The 19,844-nt window shown below is 46.6% G+C and overlaps 2 protein-coding genes across 2 annotated transcripts; one reads left to right on the forward strand and one right to left on the reverse strand.

The window, feature by feature from the left end:
- The first annotated feature begins 30 nt into the window (after nucleotides 1-30).
- Nucleotides 31-15,176, forward strand: patl1 (PAT1 homolog 1, processing body mRNA decay factor). Its single transcript, XM_087842268.1, has 20 exons — nucleotides 31-135; nucleotides 3,292-3,397; nucleotides 4,456-4,683; nucleotides 4,759-5,013; nucleotides 5,943-6,019; nucleotides 6,205-6,285; nucleotides 6,414-6,608; nucleotides 6,764-6,865; nucleotides 7,412-7,498; nucleotides 10,337-10,554; nucleotides 10,633-10,774; nucleotides 10,888-11,005; nucleotides 11,084-11,181; nucleotides 12,628-12,687; nucleotides 12,781-12,926; nucleotides 13,011-13,170; nucleotides 13,243-13,368; nucleotides 13,834-13,925; nucleotides 14,553-14,702; nucleotides 14,784-15,176. Exons 1-20 carry the CDS (start codon nucleotides 121-123, stop codon nucleotides 14,803-14,805), a joined length of 2,478 nt encoding a protein of 825 aa, XP_087698394.1. The 5' UTR covers nucleotides 31-120; the 3' UTR covers nucleotides 14,806-15,176.
- On the reverse strand, nucleotides 14,878-19,532 carry LOC102792548 (scavenger receptor cysteine-rich type 1 protein M130-like). The gene is made up of 5 exons (XM_087842306.1): nucleotides 19,365-19,532; nucleotides 18,314-18,616; nucleotides 17,075-17,407; nucleotides 16,313-16,636; nucleotides 14,878-15,746 (listed from the first exon to the last, which is right to left on the reverse strand). The coding sequence occupies exons 1-5, from the start codon at nucleotides 19,465-19,467 to the stop codon at nucleotides 15,733-15,735; spliced, it is 1,077 nt and encodes a 358-aa protein (XP_087698432.1). The 5' UTR covers nucleotides 19,468-19,532; the 3' UTR covers nucleotides 14,878-15,732.
- Nucleotides 19,533-19,844: the final 312 nt, after the last annotated feature.

Consider the following 19,844-nt stretch of genomic DNA (forward strand, 5'->3'; position numbering starts at 1 on the left):
AAATGCGCGCTCGTTCACGTCGTTCCGTAACGTGGTTCCTAGAGGACGTCCTCTGCTGGCGTCATTTGCGCGCCGCCTAGCTTCCCATGCACTCTCCTTCTCCCGAAAGCCTGCGGATAGATGTTTCGATTTCAGGTGAGTGTAGCTTTGTGGAAATAATCAGGTGTGTTTTCCCGAGGAAGAGTTCCGGTGAGTCCCGGAGAGCTCACGGTGACCACAGAGCGCGCGCTGTACGTGCTCGGCGTTCACTATTGTTTATGCGGCTGAACTCGGTGCGGCCTGCGAGGCAGCCCGCTTTCCTGTGCTGAACCGGGGACGGCGAGCCCTGTCTCGGCCCGTGTGGGTTACAGTACTGTAAAGTAAACCAGCGTCCGCTGTGACAGTCCGGAGTGTCGCAGCGGCCCTGACTGTGTCGTATTCGGCCTCTGAGGACAGCAGCTAATCGACGCGAGTCATACGCGATATCACGTCAGCATTAGCATTGCGGCTAACAGGCGCCTCTGCTAGCTGCAGGGTGCCAGAGTGCTGTGATAAGAAACGTTATTGTTCCCAGCAGGTAGTTTAAAAATGGAAGGCTGCTAATGGCTTCTCTTGTCAGTACCGTAGTGTTCCTGTTTTGAGTTAATCTCTTCTGCGTTTCATGTTTTTCCCAGTGAAAGCAGGGTCATTGTCTCAGCTAGCTACTGCTAGCATTTGGCCAGTGGTCAATGCTACTCCTAGTATTTACTTACATGCTATAAATGCCAACTCAGGCTGAGGCATTTATTTTGCAGCTCAGTTTAGCACACTTTGACCACTCCAAGGCCCAGTGTCGGTTTGAATCAGACTTTCTGGCACCTTCTGGATGGGTTAAATAAAAGTAACTGTCATCACAGGTCCATGTGGCCCTGACAGCACACCGATGATCAGCCAGTTTATACAAGATAATGACGGTGCTGTAAGCTCCAGCAATTAGTCAGCATTTTATTCATAAAATGAACCGTCGTATAACAAATCTGTCAGTTGCTCGACAAGAGTGAATTTACTGCTGCCTCTGAGGACATGCGCAGTGTTTGGTAGGCGTGGATCCAGCTTTTTCCAGCTCCGTTTGGATCCAGATACCAACACTGCAGCTTAAGGTATCTGCTAGCTATCCACTGATCTGATACCAGTGCTAAAGGAAGTTGTGTTTCTCACTGCGAGGAAGAGACTGGGCATCACTCTCTATGCTTAAGACATCTGGATTAATTTTAAAATTATATCCTGACCTTTGTAAAGTGACATGGCCACCGTGATCACACCTATTGATTTTCAATCCTCGAAGTGAAGATTTTCACCGTGGGCTGTCTGTCACAGGTCCTTAAACAATAAGTTTGCCCCGAGTACTCCTCGTTCCTGACACCTAGAATGACCACATTTAAAAAGTAAACTTAACAGTGGGAACATAACCTCCTCCCTCACACGGTCCCAAGCTACTACACTTCCCAGCACAGTTCCTGAGCCTGGATAAAGTGGAGGGTTTCATCAGGAAACGTAGCACAAGACAGCAAAAAAATATAAAGAAATATTTCATCATTTACTTAGATTCAGAGTAAAGCGTGCAAGGCTGCTGCACCTGCATTGTTTGGTGCAATCGTTGCCGTTTCTGTGAATGTATTTTTGAGACCTGTGGGCCATCTTTGATACGTTTTTCTATATTAAGTGCAATCAAGCCTCTGCTGAGAAATTTGTGAAGCTCTTTCAGTTCCTGCGGTAAAGAGTAACGATGCACCCGGATCAATAACAAGATTTATTTGGCAGTATGGATGCTGCTGTTTACTTTCGGCTGCTCCATTAGTTGCCAAGAGGAAGCACAGATTTATGCCGAATGTCCTTCCTGGCACAGCTCTCTCGTTTATCCCAGCTGAGGACGGACACGAGGAGACCCCGAGCAGACCCAGAACGTCATGACAAATGAAGTCTTTTGGCTGCTTTGGGAGGATGTAGGTGTCCTCCAGAAGACTGGAGGAGGTTACAGTGGAGAGAGGAGTCTGGGAGTCTTTGTTTAGCTCCTGAGAACCCGTCTGGATAAGCATCGGAAAATTATGAACATTTTTAAAGGTCTTGATGCATCTCAATCATCCAGGAAAGTAAATCCCAAAAAGTTGATTCTGTTCATCTGGACGTAGCGTTTTGTTGGAGAAACATTTCATCATCATCAGGTGACGTCTTCAGTCTCAGCTGACTGCAGGTTTCAATCTTATAAACAGAACATTTGCATAATGATCCATTGTTCCTTCAGTGGGCTGAAACCAGCCCACTGAAGGAACAATGGGCTGGGAGGTCAGTTCCTTAGTCTTAATTATGCAAAATCTCATGACCATTGATCAACCACCACTGATCAATGGCCATGAGTACCATTCACAGATATGTACTGTTTATAAGATTGAAACCTGCAGTCAGCTGAGACTGAAGAAGTCACCTGGATGATGACGAAACGTTTCTCCCACAAAACGCTACGTCCAGATGAACAGAATCAACTTTTTGGAAACATTTTTAAATATCATTTTATTTCCCAATAGCAATATTCAGCCAATCAATCAATCAGCAAATGAGACGATGTTTAACAGTGTCAGCTTGTGTTTAATGTCTCATCAGTTCTACAGCAGCTGAATCAGGATCATCCCTCACATGGAGGAATGGCCCTGAAGCAGCAGCAGGACATATTTTAAGCAATAATATTTATGTGTCACTAGTAAAAACACGTCAGCTTTTTTGACTTGATTGTCGACTAATCTCTGATGAGACTCACTGAACTGGTTGTGTGTCAGATCGGACACACCCGGAGGATGCTTTTGATTGCAGAGCTCTGAGAATGAATACGATCGTGGATCTGATTTATTATAAATGTCTGATGGAGCCGTGTGTCGAGCAGGACCATCCATAGAGAGAGGGCTTTGGATGACAAAATATCTGCAGCTGTAGGAATTATAATAATATTAATAATAATACATTTTATTTATAGGCACCTTTAAGACCCTCCAGCTCACCTTACAATAGTACGATAACAGTAGCAATATTATAAAACATAGCAAAATACAAATTAAACATAAGGTTAAAAAAAGCATGAAAGTATAAAAGCTAAGCAAGATCAACACTAAGACAGAGTCATGGTGAAGGCTTTGCAGCTCTGAGTTTTCAGACGTGAGTTAAAAGTGTTGAGACATTATTTTATAGTCACAGATTATTCTGACGTCCCAGTCGCAGCTGTTCGGTCACCTCGTCTTTCACATCTGTAGATCTTTTCATCCCTCTTGTCCTCCTTTATTTCAGTCCCTGGATGAAGACTGTATGCTGGAGGAGGAAGATGATGGATTGATAGAAGACGAAGATGAAATCGATCAATTCAACGATGACACTTTTGGAGCCGGGGCCATCGGTAAGAAAGAAACATCTTTTTTTTTCCAGTCTGACTCTGTCGTCTAGACGAGGTGAGGTTGTACTGTGGATCTGTCCCGTCAGATCTCCTGGATGTTCGTATCAAACACACCTGGCTAGTTTTTTCCTGCTCTCAGGCCTGTTGGACACGTCGTGCACTGAGGCCTCGTGTAAGAAACACTTTGTGAACAAATTGCTCAAACACAGTCTAACAATAACAAAATGGAGTAAACCAATGAGCAACATCGGTTCTCACAATGACTGATAAAAGTTTCTTTGCTGTTGTGGAGCACACAGTGAAATGTTTGAACCATAAACTGAGTTAGCTCTGCATTAGCCGCATCAGCGCGTCAGGAACAGGGTCAGCTCCTCCACTTAGCTCGTAGCGTTTCTCTGACTCTGTTTGCTCTGACAGGCTGATGACTGAGAGGGTGACTTATACCCTGATTATCTTTGAGTATCTGCAACAACATCTGCTTTTTATTAGCGCAGAGGCTCAGCTGTTCTCACCTCCTCTCATTCAGTGAGAAAAGACTGAATGTGCTGCTGAAGCATTTAACCACGAACAAGTGAACCAAAGATGACATGTAGGCCACAGTTTTACTGGAGAGAAACTCATAATTATTTTATATATTACTGTGGAGCTAAATCTGTAGTTTATTGGTAGATTTGTATCACTAAGCTTTAAAATAAATGTTAAATCATTTAGACTCAAATCGGTTTCTGCTGTCAGCCTGGTTCTTTATTATAAGGAGCGCGGTGCTGCAGAGAAACCTTATTTTAGATCACATGAGCTCAGCGCTGCCGCTCGTTTACAGCCGTTTACGTTTATACTCTGACATTTTCAGAGAGGCCCCATAAATGAGGAGGTCACGTGTACGTGGGACCTCTGAGGGTTTGAAGGCACTCTGTGTGTTTATGAACACGGATTCTCATCCTCACATCTCTGCTTTTATTTTGTAGGACGGTTTGTGTCTTTGCATATTTGTCTGTGGTGACCTTTGACCTTTCACGTGTGATTTGGGGCTGTGCAGATTTGATGTTGCTTGTTTGTTCCAGATGACGACTGGCAGGAGGAACACAAGCGCCTCGCCGAGCTCGATGAACGGGACGAGTTAGGGGCGGGGCTGGGGTTCGGAGGAGGGGGGATGGGCGGGGACTCGGACTTGAGCACAAGCGAGCGCCCCTCCTCCACCCGAATCCCTTCTTCTGTAGTCCATCCCCCTCCACCATCATCCCTCGCTTCCCTCAGCTTCTCCTCTTCATCGTCTAGACTGCCGCCGTCAGGTAGGTGATGTCATCAGACGCTGAAGCATCAAGTGGAGGTCGGCATGTTTTAAAGTCTGTAACCTCCCACTTCAGATGTGGAGGATCGAGTGGGGGAGGGGGATTTGGCCGAGTCTCTGGCCAGGCTGATCCTGGACGCCGACCCGGCCATCGCTGGAGTCGGGGCAGCCGAGAGACCCGGTCTGCCCCCCGGCTCTGCAGGATCCGGCCTCTCCGCTCTGCGGGGGCTGGACCAGCCCAGAGTCCTGCCGCAGCCCTCCCCCATCCTCCCTCCCACCCAGCCACACCAGCATCCCCAGCACCAGCTGCCTCCCGGGCTCCCTGCGTCAGGTGAGAATGAGTCGACCGCTTCGCAGCACTGAGCTCAGTGGGTTTTATTTTTATAGATGTCACCAAGATTTTAAGTGTGTGTGTTAGTGTGCGCGCTCTGACTGTGGATCTGTTGTCACATGACTGTTGGTCACAGTTGATTCGTAGCGTCTGTCGTTTGGTCTCTTTTATATGAGCTGGTTCGTGTGAGCAGCTTCATTTTGGGGAATTTAAATGTTGAATAAGTCGATGAAATTTCATATTTTTAAAGATGCACTTGGTTGTTTTCTTCGATCGATCTGTTGTTCATCAAAGAGTCGTTGTAAGGAAGCTTGGCTTCTTAACCCACCGGCAGATTTTGGAGCCTAAAGGGTTGATTTTGAATTTGTGGCTGCGACGCTCAGAGCAGACCTACCTGCTGTTTGCTTTCTGCATGTCGGGAACTTAGCAGGTAAAACCAGGAGTCATTTTCTGCCTCATGAGGAACGCCGGTGTCCGAAATTTGGCCTTTCACACACTTGGAGCAAGAAAGTATTTGTCTTCCACAGCATGTCTGTATCCCGTCTTCCTTCTCTCACCAATCACAGCAGATGGCCCCGCCCCTCCCTGAGCCTGGTTCTGCTGGAGGTTTCTTCCTGTTAAAAGGGAGTTTTTCCTTCCCATTGTCGCCAGAGTGCTGCTCATAGGGGGTCATATGATTGTTGGGCTTTTCTCTGTATCTACTGTTGTGACATATAAATAAAATTGAACTGAATTAATGTTTGACAGTAAAACTGAACAGAAGCAGATCAAGTGAACGCCTCGTGTGAGGCTGCAGCGCTGCCTAGATTCCCGCTCTAGGATCAGGCCGGCGATGACTCCGTGTTTCTGCTGTTCGTTCAGTCTGCAGCTTAAGTTCACATTATCTGCAGAAGCTGTGTTTGTAACTGAAACCTGCTGTTGTGCTTCAGGCCTTCCTCCCTCGTCCATGCTCAGCTACCAACAGCAGCAGCACTTGCTGCGCAGAGGCACCGCCCCCATGGGCCAGGTCAGTGTTTTTACCTTCATGTGCTGTATCAGACTTTGCAGCGTGCCAAAATGTTTTTGAGGAAATTAAATTGAATCATCCACCAAAAAGCTACGAACAGGTGGATTTAAGGTTTCCTGTGTTTAGTCTGAACCAGTTTCAGCCTGATGTGCATGAACTGTTTGTTTCTTGAATCTGTCTCATAGATGAGCTCTCACAGCATTTGGGAGAACAGCATGGGCTTTGGCCCCGTGAGCGTCGCCCCGGGATTGGTCACACACATGGAGGTTAACCTTTACTCTTCTTATTGGATAGCTAACCGTTCATCACCAGTTTAGTTAATTCTAGGATCAAAAATAAAGAAACGAACGACTAAATACATGAATGTAGTTATTGTTCATATTTCTGTCTTCAGGATAATCCACTCATGTCGATAATCAAAGAGGTGGGCCATCCCAAACGAGCTCCTCAGGGCAGGAACGATGAGGATCTGTCAGAGAGGGCTCCTCCTCCACGCTCTTCTTCCCCTGTGATTGGCTCCCCTCCGGTGAGGGCGGTGCCAATCGGGACTCCACCCAAACAGCCGATGAGCCACGCGCTGAATCACCAGGTCAGAAACAGGAAGTCCCTCCCTGCTGCGAACACGTGTTTCTGTCGCAGGATTTAAACGTTGCCGTGGCGCCGAGATGTGCTTTTAGGCGTCCGGCTGCGTGTAACGGCTCAGTCTCTGTTAACCCCGCCCTCTGTCTGTGTGCGTTTGTGTAGATCCACCATCCCACAGCGGTCCACGTGAGAGCCCCGGTCCAGCACAGATACCCCGCCCCTTTCCCCGAGCGTCTGTCACCCAACACCCTCCTCAACATTGCAGTGAGTGTTTCCTCTCCACCCGCTGCCCCGTCAGGACGGTGCGCTGCAGTGTGTTTACAGGACATCACAGGTTTATTTTTGACAGGAATCATACTGCTGATGATTTTACATCATGTGGTTTTCATTTACGCATCGTGGAACAATAAAAGTGCTAACAGCAGCTGATTGTGTGGTGACCTCCACCAGCACCTGGATCAGGTGGTTCAGCTGCAGGGTGGAGCTGTGTGATTTGGTCTTTTAGTGATTATGAAAACAAAGAATCACAATATAATGATTGCACTTTGTAGGTGAACCTGCGGAGGCGGAGCCTCTCGGTCACCACCAGGGCTGTGGATGAAAATACTTGAACCTGTGACTGTGTGGACGGCTGAGCTGCTGTGTGTAGTCACACCCACAAAGGTCCAGGAAGGACCCGTCTATGTTTATAAAGGCGGGAATCATATTTACAGCTTCAGGCTGCTCTGATTTTAGTTTCCTCACAAACAGCGCGGTCATGTGACCTCATCACCGTGTTTTATTCTGACGTCACTTTTTGTGTGTTGTCAGAACTCTCCTCTGTGCCGCGGCCCGTTCCCCCCCAGAGTCGGTCCTGTGCTGTCGCAGATTCAACGCGCCCAGCTGCTCAACTCTCAGGTCAGACACACACACACAGACACATACTCAGACACACACACACACACACTGGCAGACCTGCATACACGCATGCATGCAACAGTTCAATTCCACCATCAGGGGTCTTTCTGTGTGGAGTTTGCATGTTCTCCCCGTGTTTGCTTCCTCCCACAGTCCAAAGACATGCAGTTAGTGGGGAAGTTAATTGATCAAATTCAGGGCTCGCAAAATCGCTAGCCCGACGTCCCGGGGCTAGCAATTTTTCCAGTCGGGCTACCAAAATCTAACTCTGCCCTGCCCGTCGGGCTGTCATAGGAAGGAAAAATATATGTCAATGCTTTTGTATTCTTTCAGAAATGTAGCTGGGTAATTATGTCATTGGCATCGGTGAGCTACTGTCAATATGTGACATATTGAAATCGCGTTTGAATTTGTGCTTGTTTTTTGCTTTCACTTTGCAATCGCGTGAACTGTGTATAGAGAGCGACAGTATTGATTGGTGAGTGATGATAATTTGCGCACCAATTCCTCTGACGTTTAATAGTCTTATCAATCGTTAATAAGACTATTAAAGATTAACATAGTAAGCTAACTGTTTTTGTTAGCTTACTATGCAAACATGACAAGTGAAATCTCCGCAGCTTAAACATGTGAGAGGTTGATCGCAGAGAATCGCTGAGCGTTATGTGAGTGCGTGTGTAAAAGCAGCAGGATATATATTTTAGTTCTGCTGAGCCAAATAAGACAGGTCAGGGTGAAGAAGTGACAGCCAAAGAAAAGCTTACCACAAAACGGAAAAGTTATGACAAATCAGACTATAAGGCAAAAAGAAAGTGCAGCTTTATGGTTTCATGGACAAAAGAATTTCTGTGGCTGCAATATGACGAGCTAAATAACATGATGTTCTGCCGGGTGTGTTGTGAGCAGAGATGGGCAGTAACGCGTTACTTGTAATGCGTTACTGTAATCCGATTACTTTTTTCAAGTAACGAGTAAAGTAAGGGATTACTATTGCAAAAACAGTAATTAGATTACTGTTACTTTCCCGTAGGAACGCTGCGTTACTGCGTTACTAAAACTGTGATTTTCTTGCGAGAACGTCTCATGACAGTGACGTAAGCGAGTGCGACGTTCGTGACAACAGCTGTGTGCAGATCAACAATGGATCATATATCGAGTGCAGAGAGAGTATGAGCGTGCAGCGTTTAAAGCGTGGAAGTACTGACCTTACTTTGAGTTTGATTCCATAAAAAGTGACAAAAACATTAGTGTCCGTTGTGCGTGGGAAGAAAACTTCTTTTTACAGCGAAAAAACCCTAAACTTCCAAACAAGCATCGAGTAGCTACGACGTAATGGGAAACTCACAGAGAAACTCGCGGATTCTTCCACTGACCGCTGCACACCTGCACCAGGGTAACCCTCCGCCTACCCCACTCCTGCTTTACAGGTGAAAATAGAGCAACAGAACCGCTAGTCTTTGACTTTATTTATTTTCTGCTGTGTTTTACTTGCATCTGAAAGAGTGAGTGTAAACACACAAAAATAATATATATATATATATATATATATATTTATTATGTGCTGGAATGTGCAGAAAATAGGTTTAAATGTTAAACTAATGTCTTCCAGTCAGAGAATGTTGCAGATAATTAAATGTTTGCTTGATGCATAAAGTTAAAAGATTAAAACGAATAAAACAAGTTTTAAAAAGAGACTTTTCCATTTGATTACATTTTGTATGATGATTATGCAGAAAAAGTAGAATTGGGCTGAAAGATCTATCACTTTATCACCTATTCAGGTTGTAAATCATGTTTTTAAAAAGTAACTAAGTAATTAATTACTTTTGAAAATAAGTAATCTGTAAAGTAACGGGATTACTTTTTTGGGGAAGTAATCAGTAATTAATTACTGATTACTTTTTTCAATTAACTTGACCAACACTGGTTGTGAATTTCATTAAATTCTGAGTCGACAAGCGTCTTTGTTACTGGGACCAGTCGTTTTAAGAAAGGCCCCCATTAGAACCCATGAGAAATGCAAGAAATGCATAAATGCTCAGTCTGCAATATCTTTCCCAGAACAAACACCAATTGCAAATAGAACAGCTACTATGTTGCAAAGAGTGAACTACCACTGGCACAATTTAGCAGTCTTTGCAAACTTCAAAAAGCAAATGGCCTCGATCTTGGTTCCACTTGCCTCTTACCCCTGACTTCAGTGGAAATTTCAGATTCAGGATCTGACACAGACTGATTCATGTTCACAGTTCTTACAAGTTCATAGAAATTTCTGTTCAATTAGAACCAAGTATTTGAGTTGATGATTGTAATTTTTATACAATGTTGTAATTTGTGTTTTAACAATTTTTTGATTAATGTTTTGTTTCCGTTACAATATTATACTTTAATGTGTAATACTGTAAAGGAAACAAAACAGGAAACAAAACATAAAAAAATTGCTCTTTTTTATTCGGGCTACTTAAATTTATTTTGGGCTACCAAAAACTGAAGAGTGCCGGCCCGAAAGGCTACCAGGGATTTAGAAATTTTGCGAGCCTTGAAATTGTCCCCAGGTGTGACTGCAGGAGTGAACGTGAGTGCAACTGGTTGTCTGTCTCTGTGTGTTGGCCCTGCGACAGACTGGCGACCTGTCCAGCGTGTACCCCGCCTCTCGTCCTATGACAGCTGGGATAGGCTCCAGCGCCCCCCGCGACCCTGAAAAGGAGAGGCGGATGGATGTTATTACATACATGTTGTTATTACTTACATGTTAGGCTACCCCGTTAAGCGTGATCGATGACACGTCAGCGAACGCTTCCTCACAGCTTCTCAGGTTTTGACTGTCCGTGTGTCCAGGTGGCAGGATTTCCCCGCGGCGCTCCTCCTCCTCTGCTGCCAGGCGGGGGAGGTTTCAGGCCCTTCTTCGGAGGCCCTCCTCCTCCGCACGGTCACCGAATGGGCCCCCCGCCACCTCATGGGCCCCCTAACCACGCGCCACCGCTCCGGCACAACACCACTCACCTTCACCCACAGCACCGCCGCATGCTCACCCAGCGCATGCAGAGCCGAGGAGGGTAAGCGAGCGCGCGAGAAACACGGCCTGCTCATTGGTCGATTCGACACGCGGTCATCGTGTTGTTGCGTCTGTGCAGGGACCGCAGGCCCGGGATGGACCGGCGCAGCAGAGACCCGTACAGCAACCTGATGACTCAGAAGGAGAAGGAGTGGGTGACGAAGATCCAGATGATGCAGCTGCAGAGCACAGACCCTTACCTGGACGACTACTACTATCAGGTGGGTTTCACCGACGCTCCAGGTGAAGCAGCCCCACACGAGTCAGTGTGATGGTTGTTCATGGTGTGTGTGTGTGTGTGTGTGTGTGTGTGTGTGTGTGTGTGTGTGTGTAGAACTACTATGAGAAAATGGAGAAGCGTCAGGAGAAAGAACGCGACAGCAGCAAGAAGGAGCACACCACCAAGCTCATCACTCCTCAGGTGGCCAAGGTGGAGCACACCTACAGACCAGGTAACCCACACCGGCGCTTCGCCGCCTGATGTCACATGCTCGATCAGCTGCTCAGCTCTGACGCGGGTCTGTCTGCAGTTCAGTTCGCAGGCTCTCTGGGTAAACTGACCGTCTCCAGCGTCAACAACCCCCGCAAGATGATCGACGCCGTGGTGACGACTCGCTCAGACGACGAGGTTTTTATTTCTTTCTACATTCAAACGTTTTATGACGACGCTGCACAGCTGCACTTTATTCTGAAAGTTTGCTTTATAAACAAAAACGGAGGCTCAGATGAGAGCGGGTTGTTTAGAGCAGGTGACGATCAGGTCGACCATGAAGCAGCTGCAGCATCACATCAGAAAGCTGCCTCGTGATCGAATCAGAAAAACAGAATTCTGATTAACCCTTTAAGACCTACCATAGAACCAAGTCCGCCAGAGCTTATATTATATGTTTACATGCTGTGGAGCCATTTTTGGGAGCATTTCAAGTTGCTATACATCAATACAACCATTACAGCCCAGATTTTAATAATATGTCTGCATTAAGTGCATAGTAATTACATAAATTGCAAAAAAGTGCAATAAACTACAAAAAAATGTAAAATCGTTTTTGTTTTTTTAACATATATTTCTAGTTAGAGAAATTTAAGAGGCTTATCCCTCAAAACTGTAAATACAAAAAAGTTGCACAAAATAGTTTCCCACCACAGGAAATTTATTTTGAGTGTCTTCATAGTTTTATTTTTGAAATACACCAATTTTTATAAACTGCAGAAAAAACAAAAATAAATATTATAATGCAAATTTGCAAAAAAGCAGCATATGCATCAAAATAAACTGTTTCCAGCAGTGCAATATGAGTCCTAAGCATCCCAGAAACCACACAGAAAGTCATAAAGTCAAACATAACTTTTAAAAACACCAGTATAGGCTCATGAGGCCCTGATGGTAAAAAACTACATTTCCGCGAAAATGACGTCACTTCCGGTTTCGGGCAGGTCATGGCGGACATGCGCGATGACATCTAATCCAATGTAGGAAGTGTTATGAACAGCTGATCGGATCAGCAAAGCGTGTTTCTGGAATATTATGTTTTTGTTGCTGCAAGTGCTTTTTATGCAGTTTTTGCAAAGTTATATGTGGAAGGAAACTGTGACCGAGGACAAGCTGATGGCATAAGATGTAAGTACAACTCCTCTGGTTTCATATGCAAAAAAAATTATTGTGCTAGCTTACGTGGTTGCAGAGCTACCGGGATTTAAAAATAGTTACGCAAAACAGAGCGTGCTGCTCTGACCGGCTTTACAGGGTTAAGAGTCGGCTGGAAATGAGAATAAATGAGACTGTTATGGCACTAAATACGTCAGTGTTTCCCTCACATGTCTGTCGCTCTGAGAGAAACCTGAGTCTTTGCCTTTAGCAGACGCTGCTAACAGCCTGTCGGCACAGCTGGCAGTCGGTGTTACAGTGGATCAGTGTCCCTGTGAAACGAGCTTCAAATTGTCCTGAATCCACTTTATCCTCCAAAGCCAGCAGGCAGATAGAAAAATGTGACACAGCAGCTGTTTGGTTTTGAATCCTGAAGTGTTTTATCAGGTTTCAGCTCCCGTTGATCTTTTTGTTTCTGTTTTCTTGAAGGAGAAACGAGAGAAGCAGGTTTGGAATAAGAGGCGACAAATCCTCTACACAGTGGAGAAGGTAGGACGAGCAGAGCGTGCACGACAGGATGTTCATGCAGACGGCAGGAAACGCTTCGAGAAACATAACCATGTCTCCCTCTCCGCCCTGCAGATGTACAGTTTGCTGCTGGAGGTTCAGGACTTCGAGAAGTGCTTCGTCCAGGCGCCGGAGGAGGACCGCGAGGCTCTGCTGGAGCAGCACAAGAGCAACACGGAGCAGCTCTGCAGCTCGCTGCGGGAGAAAGAGTGGGACGACAGGTAGGAGGGGGCGGTCCTTACTCTGTCCAATCAGCGCCGTCACAGGCGGCTCAGCGGTGTAACGTTTTCTTCTCCTCTGTGAAGAGTGAGTGACGAGCAGTGTGTGATGATCATGTCGGTGAGGAAGGGCAAGCGGCTCATCTCCCGGCTCCTCCCCTTCCTGCCCTCGACGCAGGCTGCTGCTGTTGTCATGGCAATTGCCCGCAACCTTCCCGCTTTAGCCAAGAAGGACAAACAGGACCAGGTAACCCTCGCAGGAAGTGACATCGCTTTCACCCGTGTGTGTGCGGCGTTAACGCCTCTGCTCTCCGCTCAGGTGCTGTGCTGGTTGGTGGAGCCGGTTTCTGCGGTGATCCAGTCGTTATCGAGCGCCTCCCTCACAGATCTGCTCCAGGAGCTCCAAGGCAGCGAGGGCCAGCTGGCCACAGTGCTGCACAACAAGGTACGCGCCGCACAGCCCGGACCAATCACAGAGCGCGCGCGTCACTCCAGGTCACCCATAGCAACAGAAGGAAATGCCGTTTGTGCCACTTCCTGTTTCCAAAGTTTCTGAACTAACGAGCAAACTCCAGATTTCAGCTGCTGCACCTGAGCGCTCGTTTCATTGATCTGTAAACCTAGCATCACCTGCAGAGACGCAGCTGTGCTCGGAGTCCCTGCAGGATGGACGGGAACGCTTACATCAGCGTATCTGCAGATCCTCACGCACAGTTTGTCCTTCCTGTTCAAACGTCGCTGGGTTTGTGTCTCTCTGGGGTTTTTATCCAGAGACCAAAGAAAACTTCTCCTTCAGTATATCTGATATTGTCAGAGTGATGCGTTGGCTCTGAGAGTTGTTTGTTTGTTTGTTTTAACAAACTGATGTTCGTCCACGCATGTTCACATGCACACGCCTGTTTCTGTCCAGTTTGGCGTGACGCTGCTCTACGTGATCCTGAGTGAAGGTGAGAGGATGCAGAGCTCCGACCCAAACTGTCAGCTCATGGACGACAATCGATGGTGAGCCGTGCACGTGTCGTTTTTAAAATAATCTACCATATAATTGTGTTCAGAGGATTCACTGACGCCTCTGCTCGGCTACTTTTCACGTGCTGTGCAAAAGTCTTGAGCCACCCCTCGTTTTATATTTTTAAATTGGTCTAAGCAGCACCTGGTCAAAGGTCAAAGATTTGAACAGTTCGTTCTTGTACCTGAATGTTTTCACTGTTTAGCCACATGATGTTCAGCCAGTGCTGTGTCTGAACAGTTCCAGGTTTTCTGTTACCAGCAGCCTGTCACAACACAGCCTCTCAGTATGGTGTGCACTCAGAACAGAAGTGTGCAGCTTAACATCTAAGTCAGCGTAAAAGGGTTGCTACATGTAATAAATTATATTAAAAGTAATTTGGAAGATTGTTTCAAATACTTTTGGTTTTTATTAAAAAGTGCAGCAGAGTTAACTGAACCTGTAATACCAGTTACCACCACAAGATGGTGCAGTGAGTCATGTGATCTGTGGGCGGGTCAGCTGAAAAAAGATGAACTCCTCTCCATGCAGCTGCTGGAGAACGGCGCCCCCTGGTGGGGAAAGTTTGATGTGATTGTGCTAATGACAGTGAGCGTGACCCCGCCTCTCTCCTCCCTCAGGACCGAGTTGGTGTTTTCGGTGACGAGGGAGCTGCTCAGCGTCCCCTCCTCGTCCCTCTCTCCCCCCCTCTTCACCCCTCCCAACCTGCTCTCCCTCTTCTCGCGCTACGTGGACCGGCAGAGGCTCGAGCTGTTACAGGACAAGCTACAGTAAGTGAGCGGCGGACGAGCAGCGGCGAGAACGCGAGAGGGGCGACGTTAAACTGACGTTGTGTCCTGTTTCTGTTTCAGGATCTCTGCTTTGTCCAGGTAGAAGTTACTACACGCATCGACGCAGCCCCTCCCCCACCCACCCGATGCAGACTTTTTGTTGTGTGTGTGTGTGTGTGTGTGTGTGTGTGTGTGTGTGTGTGTGTGTGTGTGTGTGTGTGTGTGTGTGTGTGTGTGCGCGCGCACGCGAAGTGAAGCCACAGTGGATGATTTTAATCAAGCAGAATCTTTAGTCACTTTTGTTTTTCTGTGTTTCGTGTGTGTGTGTGTGTGTGTGTGTGTGTGTGTGTGACAGCGACACTCAGCGTCTGAATGGGGACAAAAATTAATGAAATCTGCATTTTTAAGTATCTTGTTTACGAATATGTCTGTGATGAACCTTCAGATTAAAGAAAGTATTTCTATTACATAAAATCTCGTCTCTTTCTGCACACGTGCAAACGCTCCGGACGATTCCGTCCAATCACAGATCCAAAAAACATCAGTTATGCAAAAATGATGTTAAATGTTGTTGTTGTGGTTAATTGACTGATATGTTTGATTTGCATGAGAAACAATATCAGGAAGAAACGAGATTCTGCCAGGTGAGTAATTCACAGGTAAATCATACGAAGGTCACAGAGTGTGGGCTTTCTGTGAGGGAACCTCCCCACGTCAGTCACCTCTTATCAGGGTTTTAGATAAGAAACCAACAAACAGGCCCGATGCCGACTGACCAATCAGGTCTGGCAAACGGCCACAGGACAAACTTGGGGGAGGAGCACTTCATGAGCCCAGTACCTCTGACTCAGTTTATATGATTTAAATACCAAAAAGTCTTTTTTATTTTATCATGAGCTCTTTTTCTTGGTAACTTAGAGGGCGGATATTTCTCCTTATTAAACCCAGAATTTGAGCCATGACCCAGAATGCTGCGTCCGTCTGTCGGCGCCTCTGCGGTCGAGCTGGTCCAGCCTTGTGTCCTCGGCTCTCACCCGCGGCGCCCTGATGAACAAAACAGAAGAGTTTCAGTCTGATGTGGAACCACATCTGTGTTCAAGCGTGTCCATGTCTGTGACGTAGGTGAGCGTAGCTTCAGGCCTGACAGGTGGAGGGCATTAATGGGTCAAATGAAAACGCTGCTGTGGGGGGGGGGTTACAGTCTACGTTGAGCCAGAATGCATCAGACGTCAGGAAAATGAAATGTGATGCTTTCTGGTAACGACGCAGGAAGTATCTTAAAATTGAAAATGATCAAATGTGAAGTTTACAGAAGTTTTCAGACCCTCGGCTGAGAACTTTGGAGAAGCACCTTTGAAGGCTTGTTGAGTTTGCACCCTCGCTCGGATAGTTTATCCCAGACTTCCCAACAGATCAGAGGGAAATGTCTGAACTCAGGATGATGTCAGTGAAGCTGACGACTTCCTGTTGTGTGCTGCTCTACAAAAAACATCCTAAACTTCATTCAAATGTTGTTTGACATTGATGTGTGAAAGTGTGACAGCTGTCAGCCACGAGTACATCGTTTACCAGGAAACTGTTGAACGAGCAGACGACAGCAAACATCTCACCTGCACAGTTCACCTGAATGACCGAGGAGGAAAGCCGTGGATTCACAGCTCCGCACTGCATCAGCGCAGACTCGGATCCACGGCAGTCAGAGAAAAAACGCCACATCGGCGTTTTGTTGGGAAGGTTGACGGCTTTGGTGGAAACGGCCATGTCGCAGCCCAGCTGTCTGCACACTATGCCCGCGTGGTTCAGGTCCCAGACCGTGGACTCTGCGCTCACCGGTTTGGTTTCGTTCCCGTCGTTGATGAGAAGCTTCCCAGCACAGGCAGCGGAGTCCTCTCTGCCTCTGACCACGCCGTCGTCCAAACTCACATCTGAACCATCTGTTAGAGACAGACACGTCAAAATGAGGAGGGGCCAAAATGACCAACGCCACGAGGAAGAAGGGACGCTAACAGAGACAGGGAGAGAGGTGCCATTCAAAATTGTGTTTTAAATATGAACAAAATATTTTTACTAAAATGTAAAAACTCTAAAAAACATGTTTTTGTAAGTTTTTGAGCTACATGTGGAAAAAGAGAGACTTGTAGTCATGCTGATGTCCTTATGGGAGATCAGCACGAGAACAAAACAAACACACACATTCGCATCACAACACCATAAACCGCGTGACAAGTAACTGCGTGGGCAGTGTTGGGAAGGTTACTTTTAAAATGTATATATGTATATATGTAACATGTATTCCGTTACTCCCCAACACTGTGCGTGGGTGAGAGGTGAGCTGAAGCAGCCACGGCCGTCCAGCCAGTGTCTTGTCGTACCTTTGACAGTGAGCGAGAGCCTCCCGCCCTCAGATGAGAAGACTTTGTAGAAGACAGTGTTGTTATAGACGCAGGTGTAGGTCCCCTCGTGTGTTTGATTGGCAGCTCTGAACCAGAACTCGGCCGAGTAATTGAACGCTGCTTTGGTCAAGCTGCGGTGTTGGTGAGCGCCGGTGATGTTGAGGGTAAAGGTCCCGCCGCTGTATTGTGGCTCCACAGAGCAGCCGATGCCGAAAGAGTGGCCCTTCCACACCACGCCCTGCGTTTGATTCCCAGTTGGAGAAGTCCCACTGCCGTCAGTGTAGAAACTGAGGTCAGGAGCGGGCAGGACGTCTGTAATGACATCATCATACGCCTAACGAGCGCACACGCTTTAAACGCTCGAACTGTGTCGTAGAAAACAAAGAAGCGTCGGGTTTCAAGTTATTGGATCAGATTTATGAGCTGATGGTGCAAAACCTTTATTAGGGAGGGGCTAATGTGACTGAATGTGACCACCTTATTACTTATGTATTTGTAGGAGTTTCCCTTTCTGAGCAGAAATTTTGTGGGTGGATAGAATGAGTAATAAATCCTGCAGACGTTGAGGTTAACTTTACTGGATTTAACACCAGTAAAAACTTGTCTTATTCTGCGTCTGCTGCGATAATTTAATGAGACTGCAGCCGCCTTAACCTCCGATCATGACATGTAAATGCTGCAGGATGAAACCCACAAACTACATGAAACACTTCAAGCATTCTCACCAGCTTTAGGCCAAATCGGTACTTTGACATCAATGTTATGCAGTTATGTGGCGGAACGACGGGCGGCATCGTGTGAAGGTAACTCGACAATCACAGCGTGAGGCGTGAAGTTTGACCTCCTGACCTCATCAGCAAAGTGTTTACTGAAGTCATGATTCACAGATGTTTTTTATATACATGTAATTCTTTTTACAGCTGGATGAGTCGCCCCCTGGTGGCCACTGATGAAGACTACTGCTGGAGGATGGGTTAAACTCCGCCCACACCTTTGTGTGACTTCCTGTGTCACTGCCTCCCACTGTCTGGCCTACTCTCTGTACTATAATGTAAAAACATGTTTAATCAAAAGAAAACTGGTAAGACCATAGAGAGGAACCTTTACTGGCGGTCTCAGACCTTTGACCTTTGACCTATGTGAATAAAATCCGTCCATCGCACCTGCAGCTGAACTGACCCTCAGCTCACTGTACAACGAATGCCGTGCTGTTCTCACCTGAGCAGATCACCTCAGTGGTGAAATCTGAGATGCCCCTCTTCACCGCTCCGCAGTCCGTGAGCGCTCGCTCAGAGCCGTCGCAGTCCGAATAAAAGCTCCAGACGCGCAGAACTTTGGGCCGGTGCCTGACGTTTTTGACTGAAACAGCAGAGCCGCAGTCGAGCTGTCTGCACGCCACGCCGGCCTCCTTCAGGCTCCAGGTGCGCTGTTTGCTCAGCTGTCTCCACTCTGCCTCGTGCTTGAACCTCAGCTCGCCGGCACAACGGTTCCCTTTGCCAACCAACCTCACATCATTGGAAGCTGCAACGAAATCATCGGCAACAAGATTCAGTCCATCGACGAGCTGCGACACTGCAGGAGGACACGATGACTGCTGCTGGAAGTAAAACTCACCGAATAACCCTGAGAGGGCTGCACAGCGCCTCCATGCTGACAGAGGTTGATAGAAATCTAGCCGCTGTGCAACAACTCAAGCTGAACTTTATCAGAAATGTTGGTGTTGATTGTTCTAGCTCCCGTTTTTAAAATAAAGATGCTTTTTTATTTACTGTGCACGCTGCTCTGAGTACAGAATCGATTGAGTTTAGCGACTGACTCTGTGATGGAGTTTAAAGTGTTTGTGTTCAATGATTAACACACTGCTGTCGCAAACACTGACCCACTGACAGGCTTGTTCAGCTTTTAATCAGATCGGCCGTCCTGTAACTGTGGTGTACAGAGAGCATAAAGATGCAAAAGTACTGCTACATAACATAAGTCAGGAGTGTTTCCCCTCCAGCGTACTTTCCAAATAAAGCTCTTTAACTGGATGATAGATGAACTTAATTTATCCCAGAGCTGGAAAACTCCCTCGGTTTAGTTTTTCTGACTGTGCATCAGAAACAAAGAGGAAGGTGAAATGAATTTACTTCTGCCTGCAGGTTTTGCAGACTGTAGCTCAGCTTAGTGACAAACAGAAGAACAAACGACAGCCACAGAGAAAACGTCACAATGGAAGAATTACAGCTGGGAGACGTGTTTATTCGGATTTAAAGTGAAAGGGACTCACCTGTGGAAAATTGTGCTCCTGCTGGCCTTAGAGCCCAGCTCAGCATCAGCACACAATAAAACACAAGTGACGACCACGTGAAGACCCAGCTCTGCACTCTCATGTTGCTCTGACTTCACAGACCTGCACCAACACTCGGGTTTGTTGGCTCACTCTGCAAATACAGAGTGCGTGCTCTGCTTTAAACACAGCAGTGTTTGCTTTGAATGGTCAATGCTTCATGATCGTAGTTCATAGTTCATATGGTAAACATGTTTACAGCCTGACACAGAAACAGCTGTGGTCTGTAATTTCCCCGTCGTAGCAGCCGTACAAAACATTTCTATATCTGTTCACAGTGTTGTTCTCAAACATGTTGTCTGCCGTGTGCTTATTAGTGTTGAGTAAAATGAGTTTATCTTGATTGTGTTACGTATCAGTAATCGAGAGGTATTTGTGTCTGTGTTTAAGGATGCAGTGTCAAAGAGTAATTCAGAATCA

Source organism: Neolamprologus brichardi, chromosome 6 (genome assembly GCF_056152115.1).
Source record: "Neolamprologus brichardi isolate AB-2024 chromosome 6, ASM5615211v1, whole genome shotgun sequence".
NCBI lineage: Eukaryota > Metazoa > Chordata > Actinopteri > Cichliformes > Cichlidae > Neolamprologus > Neolamprologus brichardi.